General features: G+C 39.2%; 1 protein-coding gene across 1 annotated transcript in view; it reads right to left on the bottom strand.

The window, feature by feature from the left end:
- Nucleotides 1–536: 536 nt before the first annotated feature.
- CTNNA3 (catenin alpha 3) overlaps nucleotides 537–23,357 on the bottom strand; it is a gene marked incomplete at its 5' end in the record, with an annotated part of 847,188 nt that continues 824,367 nt past the window's right edge. The window contains 2 exons of the mRNA XM_081329881.1: nucleotides 537–1,224; nucleotides 15,877–16,011. Coding sequence (XP_081186007.1) covers nucleotides 937–1,224; nucleotides 15,877–16,011 — 423 coding nt within the window. The 3' untranslated portion in view covers nucleotides 537–936. The remainder of the gene's footprint in view (nucleotides 1,225–15,876; nucleotides 16,012–23,357) is intronic.

The raw sequence follows: 23,357 nt of genomic DNA, 5'->3' as shown, positions 1-23,357 counted from the left end.
AAATTGTGAAATGCCAAACACATCAGTGAGTGATCAATGCCGGGATGATTTATGCACGGTCACTCATGCGCTCGTGACCTCTCGACTTGACTACTGCAACGCTCTCTACATGGGGCTGCCCTTGAGGACCACCCGGAAGCTCCAACTGGTACAGAATGCAGCCGCGAGAGTTGTGTTGGGAGTCTCCCGATACTCCCACGTTACACCTCTGCTCCGTGAGCTGCATTGGTTACCGGTTGCCTTCCGGGTGAGATTCAAGGTATTAGTAATGGTATTCAAAGCCCTCCATGGCAGGGGGCCGGAGTACCTGAGGGAACACCTGCTGCCGGCATCGACTTCCCTCCGCCCTGTGCGTTCCCACAGAGAGGGCCTCCTCAGGGTGCCACCAGTCAGAGAATGTCGACTGGTGGCCCCCAGGGGGAGATCCTTCTCTGTGGGCGCCCCGGAGCTATGGAATCAGCTCACGGTTGAGCTCCGGACGGCGCCCGACCTTCGCTCCTTTCGCCGCGAGCTAAAAACATACTTTTTTGAACAAGCTGGCCTGGCCTGATGGGGGGATCGGGGGCTATTTATTAGGTTTTAAATATCTATTTTAGTATGTGGGCATTTATTTAATTTAGTTTTAACTTTTGTAATTTGTATTTTTATTCTTGCCCTGTTCACCGCCCTGAGTCCTGCGGGAGAAGGGCGGTATAGAAATATTATTAAAATAAAATAAAAAAAAAATGCAAAAACACAGTTTTAAATAATGTGCTGAAAGCTCCTCACTTGCAGATCCTTCATCACCTACAAATGAAGTGACTTAGTGTAATACAATGCTAAACACAAATGTGAAATGTTAGTGCATTCATGGCATTAAAGTAGTGGGGAAAATAAGGGTTTTATCTCAGCAGCCTCCTCATCTAGACAAGCTGTGCAATGAACAGAATAAGCATTTCAGGGTCTTTCTCTTCCTCTAAATTCACTCATGATTTGAATGGGGTGTATCTTCTTCTTAGCTGAGCCTTTTCTGACAGCTGCATAGATCTCCTCTGGCTTCTCTCTCTTAATCAAAGGTTTCTTTTCTGGAGCCTTCATCCGCCACATCACCACAGGATGTCGTGGGCCAGCAGGACTTTGAATTCGGATAATCTTTGTGGAGGCAATGTAGGACATTTTCACTGTCTGCACCACAGCATTCATCAGGTTTTTGGCAGCTTGAATCAACGAAGTCACACTGTCTAACTGTAAGCAGAAACACAACTGTTATAGTCTGAGAAATAATGCCTGTTGTTTCCTTTTGTACACTTCAATGCGCAGAACATAAATTTGATTGGTTCAAAAATGACATGCAATGCTGGATAATGGAGACAAATGTGGTGGGGGGAGGTCACTATAATGAGGCCAGCTTAGAATTTCTGAAAGTCTTGCTAACAGGTCTTGCTAAATTCAATAGCATAAATCTGCAAAACAAGTCACCAAATTTTTGTAACAAACGACTTGGCTTATACTTTTGTTTAGAAATAAAGTTTCACATTTTGTTAGCCCAGATCTTTGCAATTCCAAAAATCTGTAATTTTGGCCAGGCATCCCAACAAAATTGTATTGTTCAGATAGCAATCAGTCATCTACCTGAAGAAGACAGAAAACATGAAACGATTGAAGATAATAATTTGGATCCATCCTTCTTTATTTTATCTGAATGCCTGAGAAAATGTTTAAATGTACTACTTTCAGTTTCTGCTGTGGGAAAAATGCAACTATCCAAAAGACATCGGGAATATTGATATCTATCAGTTCAATTCATGGACTGGAAAAAGTTCAGCTTCAAGACAGATAACTTGGTAATCCAGTGAATTATTACAGATAGTCCTTGACTTACAACCATTCATTTAGTCATTGTTCAAAGTTACAACTGCACTGAAAAAGTGACTTATGATCCCCTTTACAAGCATCACAGTATCCCCACAGTCATGTGATCATGCCATTTTCCAATATTTTGCTTAAAATACTCAAAGTAACATCCGTTTCTTTTTGCATAAGGGTTTTGCTTATTAGTGATGGGAAGATTCCCCTCTGATTGTTCAGGGTGAAATAGAATGCTTGAGTAGATCGGCTTTTGATCTGATCCACTTTAATTCTTCTCATGTACTTGCACTTAATATTTTTTATTATATGCAAGAGAGAGGGAATTCTGGAAGTGTTCTTAGTATACAAGGTATCAGTATTGTATGATTTGTAACATAGACTGCATTGCATTTGAATTGTATCATATTTCATTTTGTGTATAGTCCTCTAGGTGAATGTTAAATTCTTTAGCATTGCTTTCTTTGTATTATGGATTCCATCTACAGCTTAAGCTTCCTGTGTTGTTATTTTACATTGGAAAATTGGAAAAAGGATAAATATACTGATATGCGTACCAGTGACTTGTATGAATAATTTCTGAGCTTTTAAGAGTCTCTGGGCTCATATTTAATTACAGGGCTGACAATTTCAATTTAAAAATGCATTTCCACTTCAAATTCTTTTAAATAATGCCATGTGCTTCGATTTATATTTTCCCAATCCTCACAGGTAAGTAGGCACGTATACACACATCAAAAATAAACTTGATTATTAGCTGACCATCTTCTGAAGTTTGATGGGAAAAATGGGATACCATAGGCAGCTCCTTGACGTTCTTTTCCCCCCAAAATCATTCAGTGTAGAATTAAGAATAAGAACACCTTATGCTGAATTGAAAATAGATTGTCAAGACCATTTTTTTTGTCCTGCTTGAAAGGTTCTGTGTGGCTGGTTCTTTCCTGCTATCTTATGATCCAGAGCAAAGTAAACAGGCCCAGGACTCACTGCAGGTGAGGCTGACTCCAAAGCAGCTAGAACAGATCCTCCCAAATCTGTTGTGTAGTCATAATATTATTATGGGGCTTTAGCCTCCAGATTTGAAAGAGGCCACATCTTCCTACAAATATTTATTTCAGCCCTTCAGAAGCCATGCCAAGCCGCCTTCCTGGTTAGCGCCTAGACCAGAGGGGACCACAGGAGGGCAGCAGCCAAACCACATCCCTCATAGATTTGGTTCTTGCCACAATACCATTTATTAATATAGGTAGTCTACAACAGAGGCCCCCAACCTTTTGTGCACCAGGGGCCGGTTCTGTGGAGAAAGATTTTTCCAAGGACCAGAGGGGGCATGGTTTCATGTGCTGCCTGCATCCAGTGGATGGGCCTTCACTTGTTTGCTGGTATACCATGGCCTGGTGCCAGTCCATGGACCGGGGGTTGGGGACCCCTGGTCTACGATTTAAAGCCAGTTGCTTAGCAATCATTCAAAGTTACGATGGGCCCTCTCAAAAGTACTTAAAACCTAGTTTCGAAGTTCTGAACGCCAGCTCCTGCCCATGATCATGTGGCTACATGTTGGGCACTTGGCAACTGGCCCACATTTGCAACCATTTGCAGTGTCCATGGTCATATGATCATGATCACAGTAAAAAAACTGGAATTAAACCAGCATTTACTTCCAATTTTTGGCAAACAATGTGTTCACTTTACATTTGCTTTGCAACCATCAGATTTGCTTAATGACTGCTGTAAGAACATAAAATTGGGTCAGTCACTATATGACCATCATAACTTAACAACATAAAGAGCAGGCTGTATTATGACTGTAAGGTAATGATTACCTGTAATAAGGTAAATTTTCATGGCTTTTTTTTTATATAAGAAAGAAAGAAACATGCAAATCCCTCAAATATTATTTTATATATTTTGACCTTTTAAATAAGTCATTAAGTCTTAACTACATGAAATAATATTCATCAGTGTTTCCACTGTGTTGCTACAGTGCCAATTTACAGAAGAAAATTATTATATATCTCTAGCCATCCCTATAAGTAAATCTTATATTTCTAGCACAGAATAGTCTATCTATATATCTATTTTTTTAATCTCAAAGATATTCCAAAATTTCAGTGTGTAATTTTATTACATTGGCAACCTTTAAATCACAACGATCTTTCTAATATCATTAAAACAATTTTGTGAAAGCAGTCCAGGATGAGATATTAATTTTAAAAAGACTGTACTGCAGGGTTACTGTTCCCTCATCTATACAGGGGGTCCTTGTTTACTGAGACAACTTAGTCCCTCAATCCCAAAACTGTCTCAACTCATTGAGATTGGCAACTCAGTCCCTAAGTCATTAAGTGAAAACACAATGGTGCTTGCAACCTTACTTCAGCTTTCCTTTACTTTCTGACCAGCAGAGATCATGAATGTGAGGTCTGGTTGCAACATTCCTTTTTCATCACCATTGTAACTGCAAAAGTCATTAAATAAGGCAGCTGCTGAATGAGTAGTGCGACACACTTGCAATATCCTGATGTTGGCAAGCAATCCCTTTTAAACATTCTGTGAGGAGTGTGACAGACAAGGATAGGAATATTATGTTGAAAACGAAATTGATCTTTAGGGTCTTAGAAGAAACACACTGTATTTTTAAAACTTCTCCCATTTCTTAACAGATTTAATATATAACCAAACCCTCACTCAGCTAATAGCATTCTTTAGCATCCATTTGCTCCATCACTGATAACAATACCCCCTAGCCATGCCTTGGGATGCTTCCCCCCCCCCCCACTTTGGTTCTAGTGGATGAAAGCCAAAGGACAAACCTTCACCACTTCCTGAATGAAGTCCTGTGGTCTGGTGGGTGGCAAGGAAGTTTATTTCCAGAACTAACATTAGAAACTCACATTCCAAAACATTTAAACCCTGGACTAAGGGTTTGGGTTTATTTTTAACCATTTATTGTTGGGGCTAAATTAATTTAATTTATTTTTAATTTTTGTAAGTTGTGTTTTATTGCCCTGTACACCACCCTGAGTCCTTTGGGAGAAGGGCGGTATAGAAATTTAATAAATAAATTTATATATTTAATAAATAAATAAATAAATAAATAAATAAATAAATAAATAAATAAATAAATAAATAAATAAATTAATTAATTCTGCTACAGGCAGGATCCGTCATTATTGAAAATACTGTTAAGAACCTTTGGGCCAGAGCCTTGGTGGAGCAGTGGGCTAATGCCTCCTTAAGTAACACCAGCTGCCTGCAATTAGTGCAGGTTCGCATCCCACCAGGCTCAAGGTTGACTCAGCCTTCCATCCTTCCGAGGTACGTAAAATGAGGACCCAGATTGTTGGGGGCAATAAGCTGACTTTGTAATAATGCCGCTTGGGGCCCCCCGAAAGCCCTAATAAGCAGGCATATACATAGAATGAAGGCTATTGCTAAGCACATTGATTTGTGCTTAGATTGTAAGCCGCCCTGAGTCTTCGGAGAAGGGCGGGATATAAATGGGATTAAAATAAATAAAATAAAAATAATCATAGCCCAGGGGTCTTCAAACTTGGCCCTTTTATGACTTGTGGACAGGCATGCTGGCTGAGGAATTGTAGTAGTTGAAGTCCACAAGTCATAAAAGGGCCAAGTTTGAAGACCTCTGTCATAGCCTATTATAAGTGGAAATGGAAGAGAGATGAAAATTAATCAGTCCCCTCTCCACCTCCCCAATTCCCCATTTCCAACATATATTTTTTTGATAAAAAAATCTTTTGTGATTTCTGCATTGAAACCCCCATCACTGCAGATCTACACCATTGCTGTTTTGTTCCCTTTAATTACTTGTTATTGGCCATTTATGACTTTTTAAATATTAGTTATTGCATTTAATACTAATTGCAATGTTCCCCTTTCATTTTTACTTTGAAGTATTTTATTTAGAATATGTTGTATCTCTTTTCATTAAAAATAAATGTGTAGCTTGGAAAACATTCATTATAATTCTAATATAATAAAGAACAAAAAACAGTACAACAATGCAAAATCATAAAACCAACAATTTAAATATTAAAAGGACAGGAAGGCAACTAATAAAATCAGACAAAAGCTAATAAATATATTTTCAGTTTCTAGTAAAGATACTCCATTTTGTTTACTCTACAAGTTGAGCATCACTACCACATTTACCACAGGTGGATAAATTTTGCTTAGAAATTACTAGAAATATATTGTGGCCTTTTGACTATTCTTCCCCTTTAAAAAAAATATCTGAAAACAAAACTATATGGTCTTTTGCCTGTTAGGCTTCCTATGGAAATTAGAATAGATTAGAATCATAGAATAAGGGACGCGGTGGCTCAGTGGGTTAGGACGCTGAGCTTGTCGATCAGAAGGTCGGCAGTTTGGCGGGTCGAATCCCGAGTGCCGCGTAGCAGAGTGAGCGCCTGTTACTCGTCCCAGCTTCTGCCAACCTAGCAGTTCGAAAGCACGTAAAAATGCAAGTAGAAAAATAGGGACCGCTACGGTGGGAAGGTAACAGCGTTCCGTGCGCCTTTGGCGTCTAGTCATGCTGGCCACATGACCACGGAGACGTCCTCGGACAAGCGCTGGCTCTTCGGCTTTGAAACAGAGATGAGCACCGGCCCCTAGAGTCGGAAATGACTAGCACGCATGTGCGGGGGAACCTTTACCTTTACCTTAGAATCATAGAACTAGAAGGGACCTTGGAGATATTCTAGTCCAACTACCTGCCCCTGGTAAAAAACCATTCCGGACAAATATCCTGTCTATTCTTAAAAACTTTCAGCGAGGGAGCACCCACAACTCCAGGAGGGAAACTGTTCCATTGGTTAATTATTCTCTCTATCAGGAGATTTCTCCTTAGTTCTAGGTTGGCTCTCTCTTTAACGAGCTTTCACTCTTTTCTTCTGGTTCTACCTTCAGGATTTTTGGAGGATCTGTGGCAGCCCCTTGTACAGAAAAACAACTGTCATATAATCCCTAATTCTTCTTTGTTAGGCTAGACTTACGTAGTTCCCTTAATCATTCCTCACATGAGTTATCCTGCAGATATTAGTTGAGTTCTAGTGGTTCTGTAACCCATCTCTTAATTCAGAGGTCCCCAACCTTTTGGGCACCAGGGACCGGTTCTGTGGAGAGAGGTTTTTCCACAGACTGGAGAGTGTGTGGGTTTGTGTGCTGCCTGCATCCCATGGATGGGGCTTTGCTTGTTTGTGTGGACCAGTTGCTGGCATGCCGTGGCCCGGTACCGATCCATGGATCGGGGGTTGGGGACCCCTGTCTTAATTCATTCTTTAGGCATTTCCATTGTTCAATGTGCTTTGCTCTACTATATTGAACTTAATGTTCTGCTGTGAGGCCCTTATACTCAAGGCAATATTCACTTAGTCATTTTGTTTTGTTTGCACTACAAGCAATAGTTTTGTTTCAGTTATTTTCTATAGGTTCCTCAAGGCCTCCATATTGTAAGCATGGAAAACTGATGAAGTAAGAATCTTATATGGGTTAAAATATTTGAAAGGTTAGAATTTTATCTTTCAGGAATGTTTCCTTAGATCAGGGTTGTCAAACTGCAGGCCTGCGGGCCAGTTGCATCATACAGAGGCTATGCCCACCACAGCTCTGGCAATGCAAGAAAAGTCACAATACATCACAACATATCCCATGATGTGGTGAGTTTGACACATGTGTCTTAGATGATATCAGCACCCAGCAGAAGAAAATACATGCCTCTTACATGTGTTACAAAGGCATATGTGTTTATAAGATGGCTTTTCTGCTTCCAATATCAAAGTCAGGAAATTAACATGCAAAGGAAAGAAAACTCTGATTTATACAAGTTTGGCATTTCAAGACTAAAAGTAAGTTTATTTAATACCTTCTAATATTGACACATCATCATGGCATTACAGTATATGACTACAATTGATGTGGATATGGGAATACAAGTGGACAAATCCTATTTTTGGAAGCTTGTATTCAAAAACCTAAAAACCAGAATCAAAAGAAGAGAGCTGGGAAAGATTTGACTGTTCCATTTAAATCTGTTTTAGGTGGAAAAGGCTTCCAAGAGAAGACTCATAATCTGAACATTCAAAAGTCACTGCACAGGCCTTTTATCTTTCCTACTTTTGAGATATGTTTTCAAGATATGAAAAAGAAACAAAACTGCACAGAATTTTAAATGGAAAACAGCATTGCTTAGGCCCAATCAGTCCCTGACATTTCTGTGAACAAGGCAGGACAAGTGCCCGATAAAAGTTGGCCTGAGGTTCCCCTGGGGTTAATTTCAAATGAATTGGGTCAGATCCTTATTGTAATAAAATGAATTTAAGAGGATAACACTAGGAAAATGCTATTATCTGTTTCTCTAATTTTGCCTGCATTCTCGTCATTTCTACTGACTGTAGAAAGAAGTCCTGTGACTTTAATAAGGTGGGAGACCACTAAGAAATTTTAGAACTATATATCAGACTAAAAATATTTTTTTAAAGAATCCTGAGATCAGACAGTGGCAGTATTTCCGTACTGTTGAAGAATTTTTTTTAGGGACAGGTCTACCAGAAGCTGAGCTCAACTCGAAGAAGAACTGACTGTCACATATGATTCACATGGTGGCAACCCAACAAACATCTCTCTTGATTTAGCATCAACTTTTGAATATACAGAATGTATTGTGCAGTTCTTTATACTGGGATACCCAGTGGTATCCAACTTTGTTGAATGTCAAAACATGCAACAAGCATACTAAAATATGTTGGTAAACATGCAATCCTGGGATCAACAAATAACTGAATAATGTCAGAGAGCTAGCAGTATTGATTTTGCTTTGGAAGCAATTGTATAGTAAGCATAGTAGAAGTGTTTGTGTAATCCTTTATGCTTCATATGCCCTGTGAATAGTCAGGAATCTTTTATCTTTTACATGATTAAAAAAAACAACATCCAAACATTTTCAATCATTTTACGTATTATACTTAAGTGTTACTGAGTGTCAGTTCCAAGACAAGAAACATTTCAATCTACTAAGGAACTGTATTATAGATCTCAAAGTAGCGTTTGTTGAAAAAAGGAGATACCCCAGTTGAGTGGGAGATTGCTGAACTCTCAAACATAAAAGTTTTCAGGCTATCTTAGAAGATCTCAACAATCCCATGGATTTTTAACATATTAGAATTGATAAGGTATTTTTAATATGTGTCACCTCTAATCTACAACCTCATAACCATCCTCTCTTCTGTCTTCCCTTCTCTCCCACCCACCTCACTCCAGTTTAAGTCTAACATCTGTCCAGCCATTCCACTGCATCTCTAGACTGTTTTTAACAACATTTGTTAGTTGAAAAAAGTGCTACCAGGTACCATCTGATTTTCACTTCCAAAAATGAATATGAAAATGGCAAAGGAAATTGTTTATGCAAAGTTATCAGAATTGTGCTGTTTGTATATAATTACAATCCAACATTTTCACTTTTCTAAATGTTACCATGGCATTGATTTTAACGGTTTTATCCCTCCCATGTGACCATGTTGACACAATACTCTAAAAAACCTCCATCATCTGAATCTGAAAGTTACAGCATAGCTTCCCCAATTTATTCAATATGTATAAGTCAGGAGAATTCATGTTTACATGGATGAGAAACTGACTGAAATTGAACCAGTATGATAGAGAGAATTGATACCCAAAGATAAACAAATGTTCAGTTTTCTTGTCTCCCATGTATGTTTCAATAAATGAAGCTTGTTCTCCATCTTATGAAGAAAATTATCAATTTTGTTAAATAGATAAACTTTCTAGGTGTGAATGATGAACACATTGAACCAAAGTGACCTTTGCAGAAGAAATTATGTTTGGTTCATATGGGTAGCCCAGTTGGCAGTGGACCTACTTCCTTAAAAAGCTGCATAGAAAATGCAGGGTAGTCAAAGTCTATAGCAGGGGTCTTCAGATTTAACCCTTTTATGACTTATGGACTTCAACTCCCAGAATTTCTCAGCCAGGTATGTCCACAAGTCATAAAAGGGCCAAGTTTGAAGACCCCTGGTCTACAGTGATTATTAAAGAAGAGTTACCAATTTCACAATTCATATAATGAAAAAAGAACAGCTCTGGGATGTCTCACTAGAATCTCCAGCTATCTAGAAATGGTTGACCATGCCATGATTACCACGTTAAAACAGAGTAAACTTCAGAAGAAGAAGTTGTCATATATTCATGGAGTACAGAATGGCTTCATTTTACGATTTTATTCCCTCTCTTGTTCTCACTCATTCATTCACGAGGGGTTTGTTTTGTTTTGTTTTAAATGTGTGTTTGTGTGTGTGTTCTGGGCAGCAAATTCTGAGAGCCCTTTTATAGAACTGTGACTGCACAGCTTGGGAGTGGCAGGTCTTGGGAAAGAAAGAGCTTTCAAATGAAAGAATCTCTCTTATGATGCGGTTAGCATTCTAGGCTTTAAAAGATGATCAGACCCTTTCCCTTCATTCATTTTTCCTTCCAGCAAAAACTCACAGGTCTGAAGATCATGTCTTAAACTCTGGCGCCTTAAACCTGTTCTCAAAAGCAGATATTAGCTATGCAATACTTGAAAGGGAAGGGAAATCTCATTGTGTTAGTATGCAAAGGGGGAAAAAACTTGATATCTGTGTGTGTTTATGTGTGTGTGTGTCAGGGTATGTAACTGGAAAAAACTGTAGAAGAAGATGGAAAACTCAGAATACCTGAAAGAGCTGCCTGAAGTCATTCCTCCCCCAGCTCTCTCTCCTCCCTCATCCTCCCCCCCCCACCTTTTGCCTGCCAAATTGATTTTCTGTCCAATATTCTCTTCTGTTTAGCAGTTCATTTGTCATTCTGCCAGTGGGGGGCATTTAGAATGATTATGAAAAGCTGCCGAGGTTATCAGTTTTCTACTTACTTTGCAGCCTTATAAGAACTTTATTAGAGGAACCTGGAAGGTGATTGGAAGAGGCAGGAAGAAAACTGCCCTCAGCTTCAAGTGGTCAACATGGCTTCCAAGTAAATTTGGCTCAGCCCCCTGCGTCATCCCCTGCCCCCTTGCCCACGCAGGGCATGCAAGAGTGGAAGACAAGTGTCACTAGTTTCTCCATGCAGAGGCCTGATCCAATGCAACATTAGCATTCCTACACCAGTATTCCAGGGCAAACCTGCAAATAAACTGATACGGAATAACGGAATAACAGAGCTGGAAGGGACCTTGGAGGTCTTCTAGTCCAACCCCCTGCCCAAGCAGGAGGCCCTATGCCATTTCAGACAAGTGGCTGTCCAGTCTCTTCTTAAAAACCTCCAGTGATGGAGAATTTACAGCTTCTGGAGGCAAGCCGCTCCACTGGTGAATTGTTCTCGCTGCCAGGAAATTTCTCCTTAGTTCTAGTTCTGGCTCTCTCTTTGACTATTTTCTGTCTGTTACTTCTGAAGGGCAGCTAAGCCTCAGGTGCTCTGGAGAATAGGTCAACCCCTTTTCCTCTGTGACAGGCCCTCAGATATTGGAATCCTGCTATCTTGTCATCCCCCCCCCCAGTCCTTCCCTTCATTAAACTAGACCTTCTATGCCATCCTTCACTCCCTGCGGGCTAGTAGCAAGGGGGAAAAGGTAGAAATTAATCATAAGGGGTTTTTATGGCAAGTAAAAGCAAATATATAACAAACCCCACTCACTGTTATGTGAAATGCTGCTGCTACACTCTCGAGGTCAGTTTTTTCCTTCCTTATGCACAGTTCATTTCCCAATGTGATAAGAGCCAGAAAGAACATGGGAACGTCTTATTTATTTTATTTATTTTTATTTTAATTCCATTTATATCCCGCCCTTCTCCGAAGACTCAGGGCGGCTTACAAGCTTAGCAGTAGCCTTCATTCTATGTATATGCCTGCTTATTAGGGCTTTCACACACACCCCCAAGCGGCATTATTACAAAGTCAGTGTCAGGACCCACCCCAAGCCACGTCTTAGGAAGACAAAATTCTTGGAGTCAAAGATATTTCCAAAAAGGAATCTTTACTATGACATGCTTGGTTGTAGAAACGAGACAGGACTTATATTATTCCACGAAGTAACCCCTTATAAAGAGTTCCTGGTTTAACCCCCCTTAATCCCATTTGGTCAGTCCCCCATCCTTTCTCTCATATCATCCATCTCATGGGAAAAAGGAACTTAGGACCCTTCAATGTTTATTGCTCTCTTCCGTGACAAAAACCAGATGCTAGCCCCCCCTTTTGTTTCCCCAGTTCAAAAGGCTTCTCCTTTCCTTTGAAATGCCTATTGCCGGTCCAATACACATTTATTCTCTTCTCTTCGGGAGGTGGCAGAATCCATGGGATAATGTTTGAAACATTCCATTTATGAATATGATATAAATGGATTCTGATAGTCAGCTTATTGCCCCCAACAATCCTACCTCGGAAGGATGGAAGGCTGAGTCAACCTTGAGCCTGTTGGGATGCGAACCTGCACTAATTGCAGGCAGCTGGTGTTACTTAAGGAGGCATTAGCCCACTGCTCCACCAAGGCTCCAACTAGTAAAAGAAAACAAACATGACAAGAATATTGCAGCTTAGCAGTTGTTGTTTTTTTTTCCGAGGGCAGCAGATTCTGTCACTTTATTGGCAAGATTTGTTTTCTCTAATGAATTTTCGCTGAACAGATTTGCCAACTATTTTTCACCATCACAATGACATGAGCCCCTAAAGCAAAATTTCTTTTTTTTTTTTTACATTTTTTAATCACTGGGGCAATTTGTCTGTTTCGCTTCCTGGAACACTTGAATATTTTTTTCCTGATGAAAATGATTTGCTTATTTAAAAGGCATCGTTCCTGTGGATTCAGCTTGATTCCTAATTGTCCCAAGGTGTTTTTCAAAGGAAAAGTGGACTTCTTCTTTTTTTCTTGAAAACCTTTCACTTCTCATCCAAGAAACTTCTTCAGTTCTGACTGCATGATGGGAAATGGTTGATTCCTGGTGATTTCATGGACCTAATGCATTATCTTGTAAGTTTTGTATGATTTGCTGATATGTTTTCTCTCATTGTTTTTAATGTGTGGTTAGCCATCAAGAGTGCAATTTGCAAGAAGAGTAGCCTATGCTAAATAAATTACTTTAATAAATACAACAGCATGGCTTTACTGAAATAATGCTGATCTGGGCTGGTATTGCCTTCTCCTGCAATGGTATGTGGTTGATCAATTATATATTTATTTCCCAGTCTAGCTAATCTGTTCCCCCCCCCCCCCGTCCCAAGAATTGAGAAAGTCAGTTAGGTACTGAGCAATTGCAAAATAGAAGCCACCAATTACACAACAATGTCACTTCAAATAAAAATTGAGATAGGCTCGTGCATCTAAAAGTTTTAATTAAATTTGAGTATCATGGTTTTGTTGTTCTATTCTGGGACTATATTTTGCTGTGACATAAATCAGCTATATGTGAAGCATAAGCGTTCTGGCAGACGGTGCTAGCACAGTGTCATTTTTTAAAAAACGTCCAAAGATCAAGGGACAAAGTAATATTTCCTTTTAATAAAAGAAGCTGTGCACATTATTGTTTCTTTTTTTCAAAAAGGAAACTAAAATTAATATTGAAATAAAAGCGTATTCTTTGGTCTCCTTTAACAGGTAATAGAAGGAAAAATCTCCTTCAAAATATCTCAACTCCCAGTGACTATGACATGTCAGACCCATGCACTGTTCTTGGCATCAACAATGGAAGTAGTCTGACTCCATCTTCTTTAGCTATTTTTTCTCAGCTTCTCACAACCTTCAGTTCTAGGATTCTCTGATGCAATGATGTAATCTAGTTGATTTGCTCCAGGCTGTAAGACCAATTTTGCACACCTTGAGGGCAGCTAAGCCAAATACTGCGTTTTTTCTGCTTTCCAGGAAAATCTGCAGTGTACTTGACAAAGACAAAATTTTGTATGCACAAAGATAGGATTGCATACTAGCCGTTTGGGGCAACCATTTTCCCCAGGTACAGTATAGTAGGTTATTATATCTCTTTTTCCTGGGTTTACACAATATGTAGAACTAATTAAATGGGCTGAGTTTTGCACCACAGGTTAAAGTATCATATTAAAAAAAGTCAAAGCTAATTCAGCTTTGTAATGTGCTAGAAATATATCTACTAGATCTTGAACTGACCTAATTAAAAATGTAATATGGACACAGCTTTAGAGCTGATGTAATATTCAGCCTTTTCAGTCTGTTTCAGTATTTGATCCTTGAATCTGAGCTGCTGTGAGTGTTGAATATATACTTTCACAAGGATATGTCATGTATTTTTGTTCATATGTCAATGAAAGCTCATAAAAGAGAAAAGGCAATCTGAAGGAAAAGTCACTAGAACCTTCAGCACCTTTTTCTTAAAACTTATATTCTCTGTCTTTGTGTGAGGGGTGTGTGTGTGTGTGTGTGTGTGTGTGTGTGTGTGTGTGTTAGTTTTTGTGCTTGATAATAGATCTGCCATCATCATTACTTCCCTCACAGATGCATACCTAAATGGATCAACACAGAGACACAACTCTTGAATCTCAGAACTAGCCAGCAGAAGTTGTTCAGCTTGCTCAGAGAACACTGTGGTTCCATAAAACATATTTTAGGAACTACACTATCCCTTATACTCATCTGGAGTTCTTTTGAATTGACACAAGTTTTGAGCTTGGCACAATAGCTGACTGGGAAATTATGGGAATTGAAATCCATACATCTTCAAGTTGCCAAGGTTGAGAAATACTGGTCTAGAGTTTAGATGCCCATTTAATAGTTAGGTTCCCTGTATTATCAGAAACAGAACATATAGTCCTACCAAATATTGCTAGGACAAGAACTGAAATTCAAAACATCTGCAAGACATTAGAGTGCCTGTTCCTATATACTACTCATCTCTACTGGTCCAAGTAGATTGAGCAGAATTGGCAAGACTGTCAGCTGGTGGGGACCAGAAAATGAGGTTTTTTCCCCACACTGACCCCTCCTCTATGGAACATCCTACCTTTGGAGATCAGAATGGCACTAATCCTGTTAGCCTTTCATCAACTCCTAAAAACCTGGCTATGTTCCAGTGCCTGGGATGCTGAATGTATCAAGGGCTCCATTTCCTGGCTGTATTGTTAACTGGCCAAGTGTCTTGCTCCTATGTATATTTCATCTGGATGTTTTTTATTCTTTTAAAATGTTTTCGTAGTTTTAACTGTACTATTTTTTTTTAATTGTAAACTGTCCAGAGTTATTGAGTGAGATAGGCAGTGACTGAAATTTCTAAATGTAAACATTTAGTTCATCATATAGTTCACCATGTACCCGAAAAGGAAGGTATCTGTAAACGTGTGGGAGATGCAAAGTTTGCAAAAGTGAAAAAATAACAGTAAAACAGCATATAATGATAGTAGCTGTGGGGAGAGGGAATGGAAATTTGGGAGGGTATAAACATAACTGAATGAAATAGACCAGAAAAAAACCCAGATCTCAATAGGAATATTATATATACAAGCTTCTTGTTACAAGATCCACTTATTAGGACTATAATTTATGTAAACAGGCAAAATCAGAAAATATAGACTATTATCCAGACCTGCACTGCAAATCCCTTTATTTCCATAGTTAATCATATAATTCTTCAATCGTGCCAGAATGATAGAAATATAACTTCAATTTGTTTAATGGAAATACAAAAATTAATAATAAATATGTGACAATTTACAATAATATTAAAACGTCTAGCATTCATACCCACTATGAACTTATTCAGATACGATTTAAACTGTTCACCCACAAGACCAGGGGTCTACAAACTTTAAGACCTGTGGACTTCAAGTCCAGAATTCCTCAACTAGCCATTATGGCTGAGGAATTCTGGGAGTTGAAATCCACAAGTCTTAAAAGTGCCAGGTTTGAAGACCCTTGCACAAGACCCCTCATTTCAGAGACCCATTGCCTTGTCTTACCAGGGTCCAGGTTGTACCTGGAAAAGAACAGAATCATGTAATCCCTTCAGGAGAGTTTTCACTTACTGCTGACATGATGAGCTCCCCACCTAAGTTCTGGATTTCAGCTTTGACCTGGCTGCAGATTTTGAGTTGATGGGAGTAGAGCTTGATCTGTTCCAGGTAAGCGAGTAAGTCTTGTTTACATGACCAATCTGGACACTAAAAAATAAAAGGAAAAATGCATAGTAGTTTGATTGAGCTAACTATTTTTAACATTGGGGATCCAAAAGAAAAGTGAGCAAAGAGAATGCAATAACTCCCCCCCAAATTTCCTTTCTTTTTTTTTTCATTTTTAAACAGATACCCATACTACGTATTTAAACTGATTTCAGAAGAAGCTCTTATGCATTTCAGAAATGGTTTCTAGGTGCTTGGAGGGAAAGGTCAGGGAAAGGAAATGAAAACAAAATATTCCTGGAGGGTGAGCAACTGTCTTTTGGATTTTGGCCATCTCACCATCTTGTTTACGACCGCTGTCTTTCCTTCAGGCATCCCAGTTTTCTTATGCCCCTTATCAAAATTTATGTAACAAAGCATTGCTTGCTCAAACTCAGATGCTGGTAAGCATCATAAATTTACAGTTGCTCTTTTGTGCTGCTGCCAGTTTACTTATTTGATCGCATTATGCTGTTTTTGCAAGAGGTACATAATAATGAACTCCATGTTGTTTTATGCATCTAATACCTATGTGGCGGTGATGGTGTTGTTTCAATTTTATTTTTATGTCTGGAACAACAAACACAAATGTCCCCTACAGGAATAAAATATTATGGAGCTGAATAATCACCCATACTTGTCATTCTGAAAAAAATATTATGAATAGTATCTTCAGTCTGTGCTCTCCTATTTCAATGAGTGAGCTTCTGTGACCCGAATACGAAAAAGACGGCCGACAGCACTTTCACGTGTAGCTGCTTCCACCACTCAGTCTCTCCAAGACAGCTTGAAACTGACCCTCCATTGTTTTCAGTTCTACTGAAGTCACACAGAAAACAGAGAGAGATCAACATGAGGCCCTCAGTACTTCCTCCAACTGACCAGTGAAAAAGTGTAAAATTAAAGAAATAAGAAAGTCATCACAGGAAAATATCAAAGGCACCTTTCCTTCATTCACAGCAATAACAACAACAACAACAACAACAACAACAACAACAAAATTGGAAGGGACCTTAGAGGCCATCTAGTCCAACCCCCTGCTCAGGCAGGAAACCCTATACCATTTCAGACAAATGGCTGTCCAGTCTCTTCTTTAAAATGTCCAGTGTTGGAGCATTCACAGCTTCTGCAGGCAGGTTGTTCCACTGGTTAATTGTTCTAACTGTCAGGAAATTTCTCCTTAGTTCTAGGTTGCTTCTCTCCTTGATTAGTTTCTATCCATTGCTTCTTGTCCTGCCTTCAGGTGCTTTGGAGAATAGCTTGATTCCCTCTTCTTTGTGGCAGCCCCTGAGATATTGGAACACTGCTATCATGGCACCCCTAGTCCTTCTCCTCATTAACTAGACCAGGGGTCTTCAAATATGTCTCTTTTATGACTTGTGGACTTCAACTCCCAGAATTCCTCAGGCATACTGGCTGAGGAATTCTGGGAGTAGAAGTCCACAAGTCATAAAAGGGACAAGTTTAAAGACCCCTGAACTAGACATACCCAATACCAGCAACCGTTCCTTATATGTTTTAGCCTCCAGTCCCCTGATCATCTTTGTTGCTCTTCTCTGTACTCTTTCTAGAGTCTCAACATCTTTTTTTACATTCCTTGTTAAAGGTAAAATTTCTCTCTGACCTTCCAGGGCCAAATGTGAGAACATTGACCATTCTACAGGTCAGGTGCTGGTGGAGAGGAGAAACCAGAGATTCTACTAAAGCTCTGCAGGCCTGAGAGGAAACATCAGTTTTGAATTCCTTTCTCACAGACTTGCACAATTGGTTGGATCTGGAGCTGGTTTGGAATCAGCTCCAGTGGCTCAAGGGTAAGTTCCTTGAATACAGCTTTCAATGGAAAGAGGGGGGGAAAGTAGCACACATTTAACATTGCCAATACAGGCAATTCTCAACTTATAACCCCAGTTAGGACCAGAATTTCCATTTCTAGGTAAGGTCAGACTGTGAGTTTTCCCTTATTTTATGATAATTTTTGTCATGGTTGTTAAGTGAATCACTGCAGTTGTTAAGCAAATCTGATGTCACAGTTCTGGTAGGTGAGACCAATTAAAAGAACTTCAAGGCAAGGAATTCTTCCTCAAAGAACATTTTTATTTGGCTACAAAATAACGTCACATACAAAGGCGAACCCAAGACTAAATTCCCCTTCCCTTAGTTAAACAGTTGCAAGTTTCAATTCCCACCCCAATTAGACGTCATAAATCACATTCACCAATTGTTGGAGAATGCGGGCACTCCACCCAGCTCTCCAGCTTGCCAAAATTTTATCAATAATGACATTGGTTCCCATAGATGAGAATTGTTTTGGCTGAGAACTACACCCCCCTCCCTCCTTCTAATTTAAATATGTGGCAACAAAAACAAAGTGAAAATGGCTTCAGTTCAGTTCATCGCAGCACCTGACTTCCCCTCAATGACACTGCTTGTTGGAAACCAGCTGGGAAGAGCCTAAATGGTGATCATATGACCCTGGGATGCTGCAATCATTGTAAATACATACAGGGTTTCCAAGCAGCCAATTTTAATCATGTGACCGTGGGAATGCTGCAATGGTCATAAGTTACTTTTTTCAGTGCTGACGTAACTTTGAGTGGTTGCTAAAGGAATGGCTATAAGTGGAGCACTACCTGTAAAAGGATGTCAAGGTTAAATGATTTAAAAGCTAAACAGCTTATGTAAAGATGTAATGGAATGTGGCTGATGCAATGATAGGAATGACTCAGCAGGGTCTGTGTCTGTGCCTTTAAGACAGGGGTGTCAAAGTGCCGGCCCACGGGCCGGACGCATCACAAGGAAATCACGCCCACCCAATTGCCAGCAATGGGGAAAAAGTTCTGATATGTCACGCGATGTTATGTGATGTCACGAGTTTGACATGTCTGCTTTAAGAGGCTGAGTATAAAAGGGGAGTTTTTTACTGGAGTTTTTTTTCTCTCTCATCCATTCCCTGCTGTAATTGCTGTGTATTGGACTTTGCTGTTCCACCACGTGTATGTATTTTGTTCCTAGTGTATATTTGTAGATAGTGTGTAATACAAACCACATTTTACTGTATTTACTCCTGGGTTACCTCAGCACAATAAGACTGCATGCTCTGACAAAGGATTTATGAGATAGAAAACAAATTTATTTCATATTTGGATTACAATTCTAACATCGTTATAATTTTGTATTATATTTTCCTTTGGATCAAGGTTTGTCTTCTTTTTAATGGATATCATTGAATAAAAATTAGCAATCTGATCTTTTTCATAATATTAGGTAATGAGCTGCCATATTTTCTAAAGGCTATGGCAGAATAGTTTGGGAACAGACTGAGATCCAAAATTCAGAGTTTTACATATATTTCCTACAGAATATTATGATCCTCTACCCAGACTGAAAGATCCTTAATAAAGAGACATGCAGCATGCAGCTATTTTGAGAAAACTCATATTTGTCCAATTACTTCCTTCATTTTCCCTTATTAGTAATTATGCAGAACTAAAAATTGTTCATGTCACTAAAACATTGTACATGTTTTTACAGTAATACACTCCATTGAATTAAGATGCTTTGTCCCAAGTAATTTTTTTGCACCCCCAGCAATAGACATAAGATACTTTATCTTTGTTTTCTTCATTTTTCAGAAAAGAAACCTACACTTAGCCTATTCCTGTGTGTGTGTGTGTGTGTGTGTGTGTGTATCTTTATCTCTCTGTGTGGCTTTGAGTTTGTGTTGACTTCTGACAACTGCCTGGACTGGTCCCTGCAGTTTTCTTGGTCAGATTTTTCAGAAGTGATTTGCCATTGCCTGCTTCCTAGGGTTGAGATGGAATGACTGGCCAAGGTCACTTAGCTGGGTCTGTGCCTAAAGTAGGACTAGAACTCACAGATGCCTGGTTTCCAGCCTGGAGCATTAACCATGCACTTAACTTATCTCTCATAGCCTATTCCTACACCACTACAAGCATCCTATTCTCTGGATAAGGTGAGATCCATCTTCAGTGATATAATATTCAACACAGAAGAAATGAAATAGCAGGAATTCAAAAAGATCTCAGTGTTCTTCTATAATGAACAACAGAAGCAGGCACTAAGAACTTTAAATGGATTATGGTGATTGGGATCTATAAAGTACTAAAACCTGCCTGTCTATTTGTAACCTTCAATTAGTCCAAATGGTATGTCCTAGGTCTAGAACAGGGGTAGGCAACCTTAGCTCTTTTATGACTCATGGACTTCAACTCCCAGAATTCCTGAGCCAGCTGGCTCAGGATTTCTGGGAGTTGAAGTCCATGAGTCATAAAAGAGCTGAGGTTGCCTACCCCTGGTCTAGAACAACAATTTTTGAATCAAGGCTTTTCAAATCTGCTAGGTTGCAAAATGTGCAGAAAATCCAGGAGCCATTAATCCCATGTAATTGAAATTTCAAGGATCTTCACACCAGTTAATTTTGCGAATTTGTGACTGCTAAGCCCCGCAAAAGTCAGCTATGATCATAGGATCATGGTTTGCAAAGCTCCCTGCCAGGTTCCCACAAGCAAAGCCAATGGGAAGCTAGCAGGAAGTCAGATCCGGTCCCACTGCTTTTTTGCCCCCGATTGGAGTTATCCCATTAATCTCTTTAGGTAAGGAAATATTGACAAAAGAAGACTTAACAGATCACAGGTTGTCCGGTTGGAAGTGAGAAATGGTATTATCATTTAACACTCTGCAATAAATAAGAGAAAATTTGCTACTTACTTATAATTCAAAATGTTAAATGTAAAAATGAATAATAATAGAAAATCCCTCTAACTGTATTTATTTATTTAAGAAAAAAATAATGACTGCTCACTTCAATCTCTGTATTAAGTAAATCTTCAGTTTCACTTCAGCAATTTTCCAAGGAAAGATAATTATTTCCCTCGTTCTACTGATTTCAGAATTTGCAGAACTAAAATTCATGTTCATAATCCAATACAGAGCGAAATATGAAAAAAGCAATAGTTATCTAGATGAATGGGACTGCAGCACCGATTTCAGTGGGGTCTCACATAAAGCAGAACCAAATTTATATTATTCTAAACAGCCAGACAACTATCTTTATTGCCCTGATTGTACTTATCATGATCATATTACTGTAATTTGTCTCAACCACCTTAACATATTTTAAATCTTTTTATGGTAATTTACTGATATGAACTAAGACAGAATCCTAATAAAAATAATGTCTTAATTAGAATTTGCTTTTTAATTTTCTGACTTGTATAAGTTTTGTTGCATAAGCATAAAATGGATTTTTATAACACTGTGTGATCAGCTTTTTCCCCAAAGTGATTTCCAGTTAACATTAAGGAAGACTGTTTGATGTTTCTTTAACAGGCACTAATGTGTGAAAGTTTTTTTTCCTAAGTACATAATTGAGTTGGGGGGACTGGAGGGGGGGCGGAAAAAGTGAGAAAATATTTCATACAAAGTTTCCAGTGAGGGAAAATAAGGTAGCCAGCAATTCTGCATTGGGATCCATGTAAATTACTGAACTGACAGACATGCCACATCATAACCGACTGGATTTGCAATTCATTGCAAGCTGTTCCCTATGGAGGAGAAACATATATGTGGATCTCAACTACTACTTTCCAGAACATCCAGAACTGCATCCAGTTTTGGTCACCAGGATGTAAAAAAGATGTTGAGACTCTAGAAAGAGTACAGAGAAGAGCAACAAAGATGATCAGGGGACTGGAGGTTAAAACATATAAGGAACGGTTGCTGGAATTGGATATGTCTGGTTTAATGAAGAGAAGGACAAGGGGGGACATGATAGGAGTCTTCCAGTATCTCAGGGGCTGCCCCAAAGAAGAGGGAGTCAAGCTATTCTGCAAAGCGCCTGAAGGCAGGACAACAAACAATGGATGGAAACTAATCAAGGACAGAAGCAACCTGGAACTAAGGAGAACCTTCCTGACAGAACAATTAACCAGTGGAACAGCTTGCCACCAGAAGCTGTAGATGCTCCAATACTGGAAGTTTTTAAGAAGAGACTGGACAGTCATTTGCTTGAAATGGTAGAGTTTCTTGCTTGAACAGGGGGTTGGACTAGAAGATCTCCAAGATCCCTTCCAACTTTCTTGTTGTTGTTGTTGTTGTTGTTGTTATCATCTTCTTCTTCATCATCATCATCATCATCATCCAGGAGACAGAAAGAATAATAGGAAATCAACCTTCCCAGTCCCACTTTAGGCATGAAAGATGGCTGGGTGATTCTGGGCTAATCACAGGAGACAGTGAATAATGTGCTCTGGCATCAAACTTCCTCCTGGCACAAATGGTGTATGATGAAAAGAACAAGAGATGAGAATTATGTTTAAAGTAAAATAATAGCTGGCTGAGGAATTCTGGGAGTTGAAGTCCACAGGTCTTAAAGTTGCCAAGGTTGGGGACCCCTGTAATAAAACATAGGTGCTATAGGAAGGTAGTCCCTAGTGCAATCAATCTTGCTTCCCTCCACAAGAAAAGAGACAGGAAAAGCAGCAGGGAAATATATAAGATTTACGCATGTCAGACCATTGCATGCGTGAATTCTCCGAGAGCTGGCCAGCAGAACGCCATGCTTCAGACATGGAAATTGCATAACAAAATACAGCTTTGAGGCATGAAGGAAGGGAGATTTATGTATAATTTTGCTATTGGAACGTTTGTATCTTGCCTTTCAATCAAGGTAATCATGAGACTTTATTAGCCTAAGGAAAAGGACAAAGAGTTTATTAGTGTAATTATTCTTCATTTTAATGTCTTTTGGCTTGGCTTTAATAACAACAATTCAGAGAGGAAGAACTGAAACAGCAAAGGGCCTTGGTGTTTTCGCAATGAAAACAAGGCCTGTGGCTGTCCTTCCAAATGTCTTACTTTATTAGGTGGTGAAAAGCAGTGGTGGGATTCAGCCGGTTCGCACCACTTTGGCAGAACTGGTAGCTAATTTTTTGTTGCCCAGGCCCAGAAGCGGCATCCACACAGAGAACTGGTTGTTCACATATTTGAATCCCACCACTGGTAAAAAGCATCTAAGAATATAATCAAAACAAGAAATTGGCAGTATAATTACAATATAGAATAAACATTGATTTCCAATGTATTTTAAGTCAGGGGTCCCCAACCTTGGCCACTTGATGACTTGTGGACTTCAACTCCCAGAATTCCTCGGCTGAGGAATTCTGGGAGTTGAAGTCCACAAGTCATCAAGTGGCCAAGGTTGGGGACCTCTGTTTTAAGTGATTTGGTAAAGGCTCTGTGATTCTGCAAAAGTTATGGTGGGATTTCTCCATTCATATAGAAGTTGGGGAAAATTAAAGCCCCAGGAGAAAACAATTCTATATTACAGA

Source organism: Vipera berus, assembly GCF_964194415.1.
Source record: "Vipera berus genome assembly, chromosome: 5".
Taxonomy (NCBI): Eukaryota; Metazoa; Chordata; class Lepidosauria; order Squamata; family Viperidae; genus Vipera; species Vipera berus.
The sequence above is the reverse complement of the archived record's forward strand: the minus strand, read 5'-3'. Positions and strand labels throughout refer to the sequence as shown.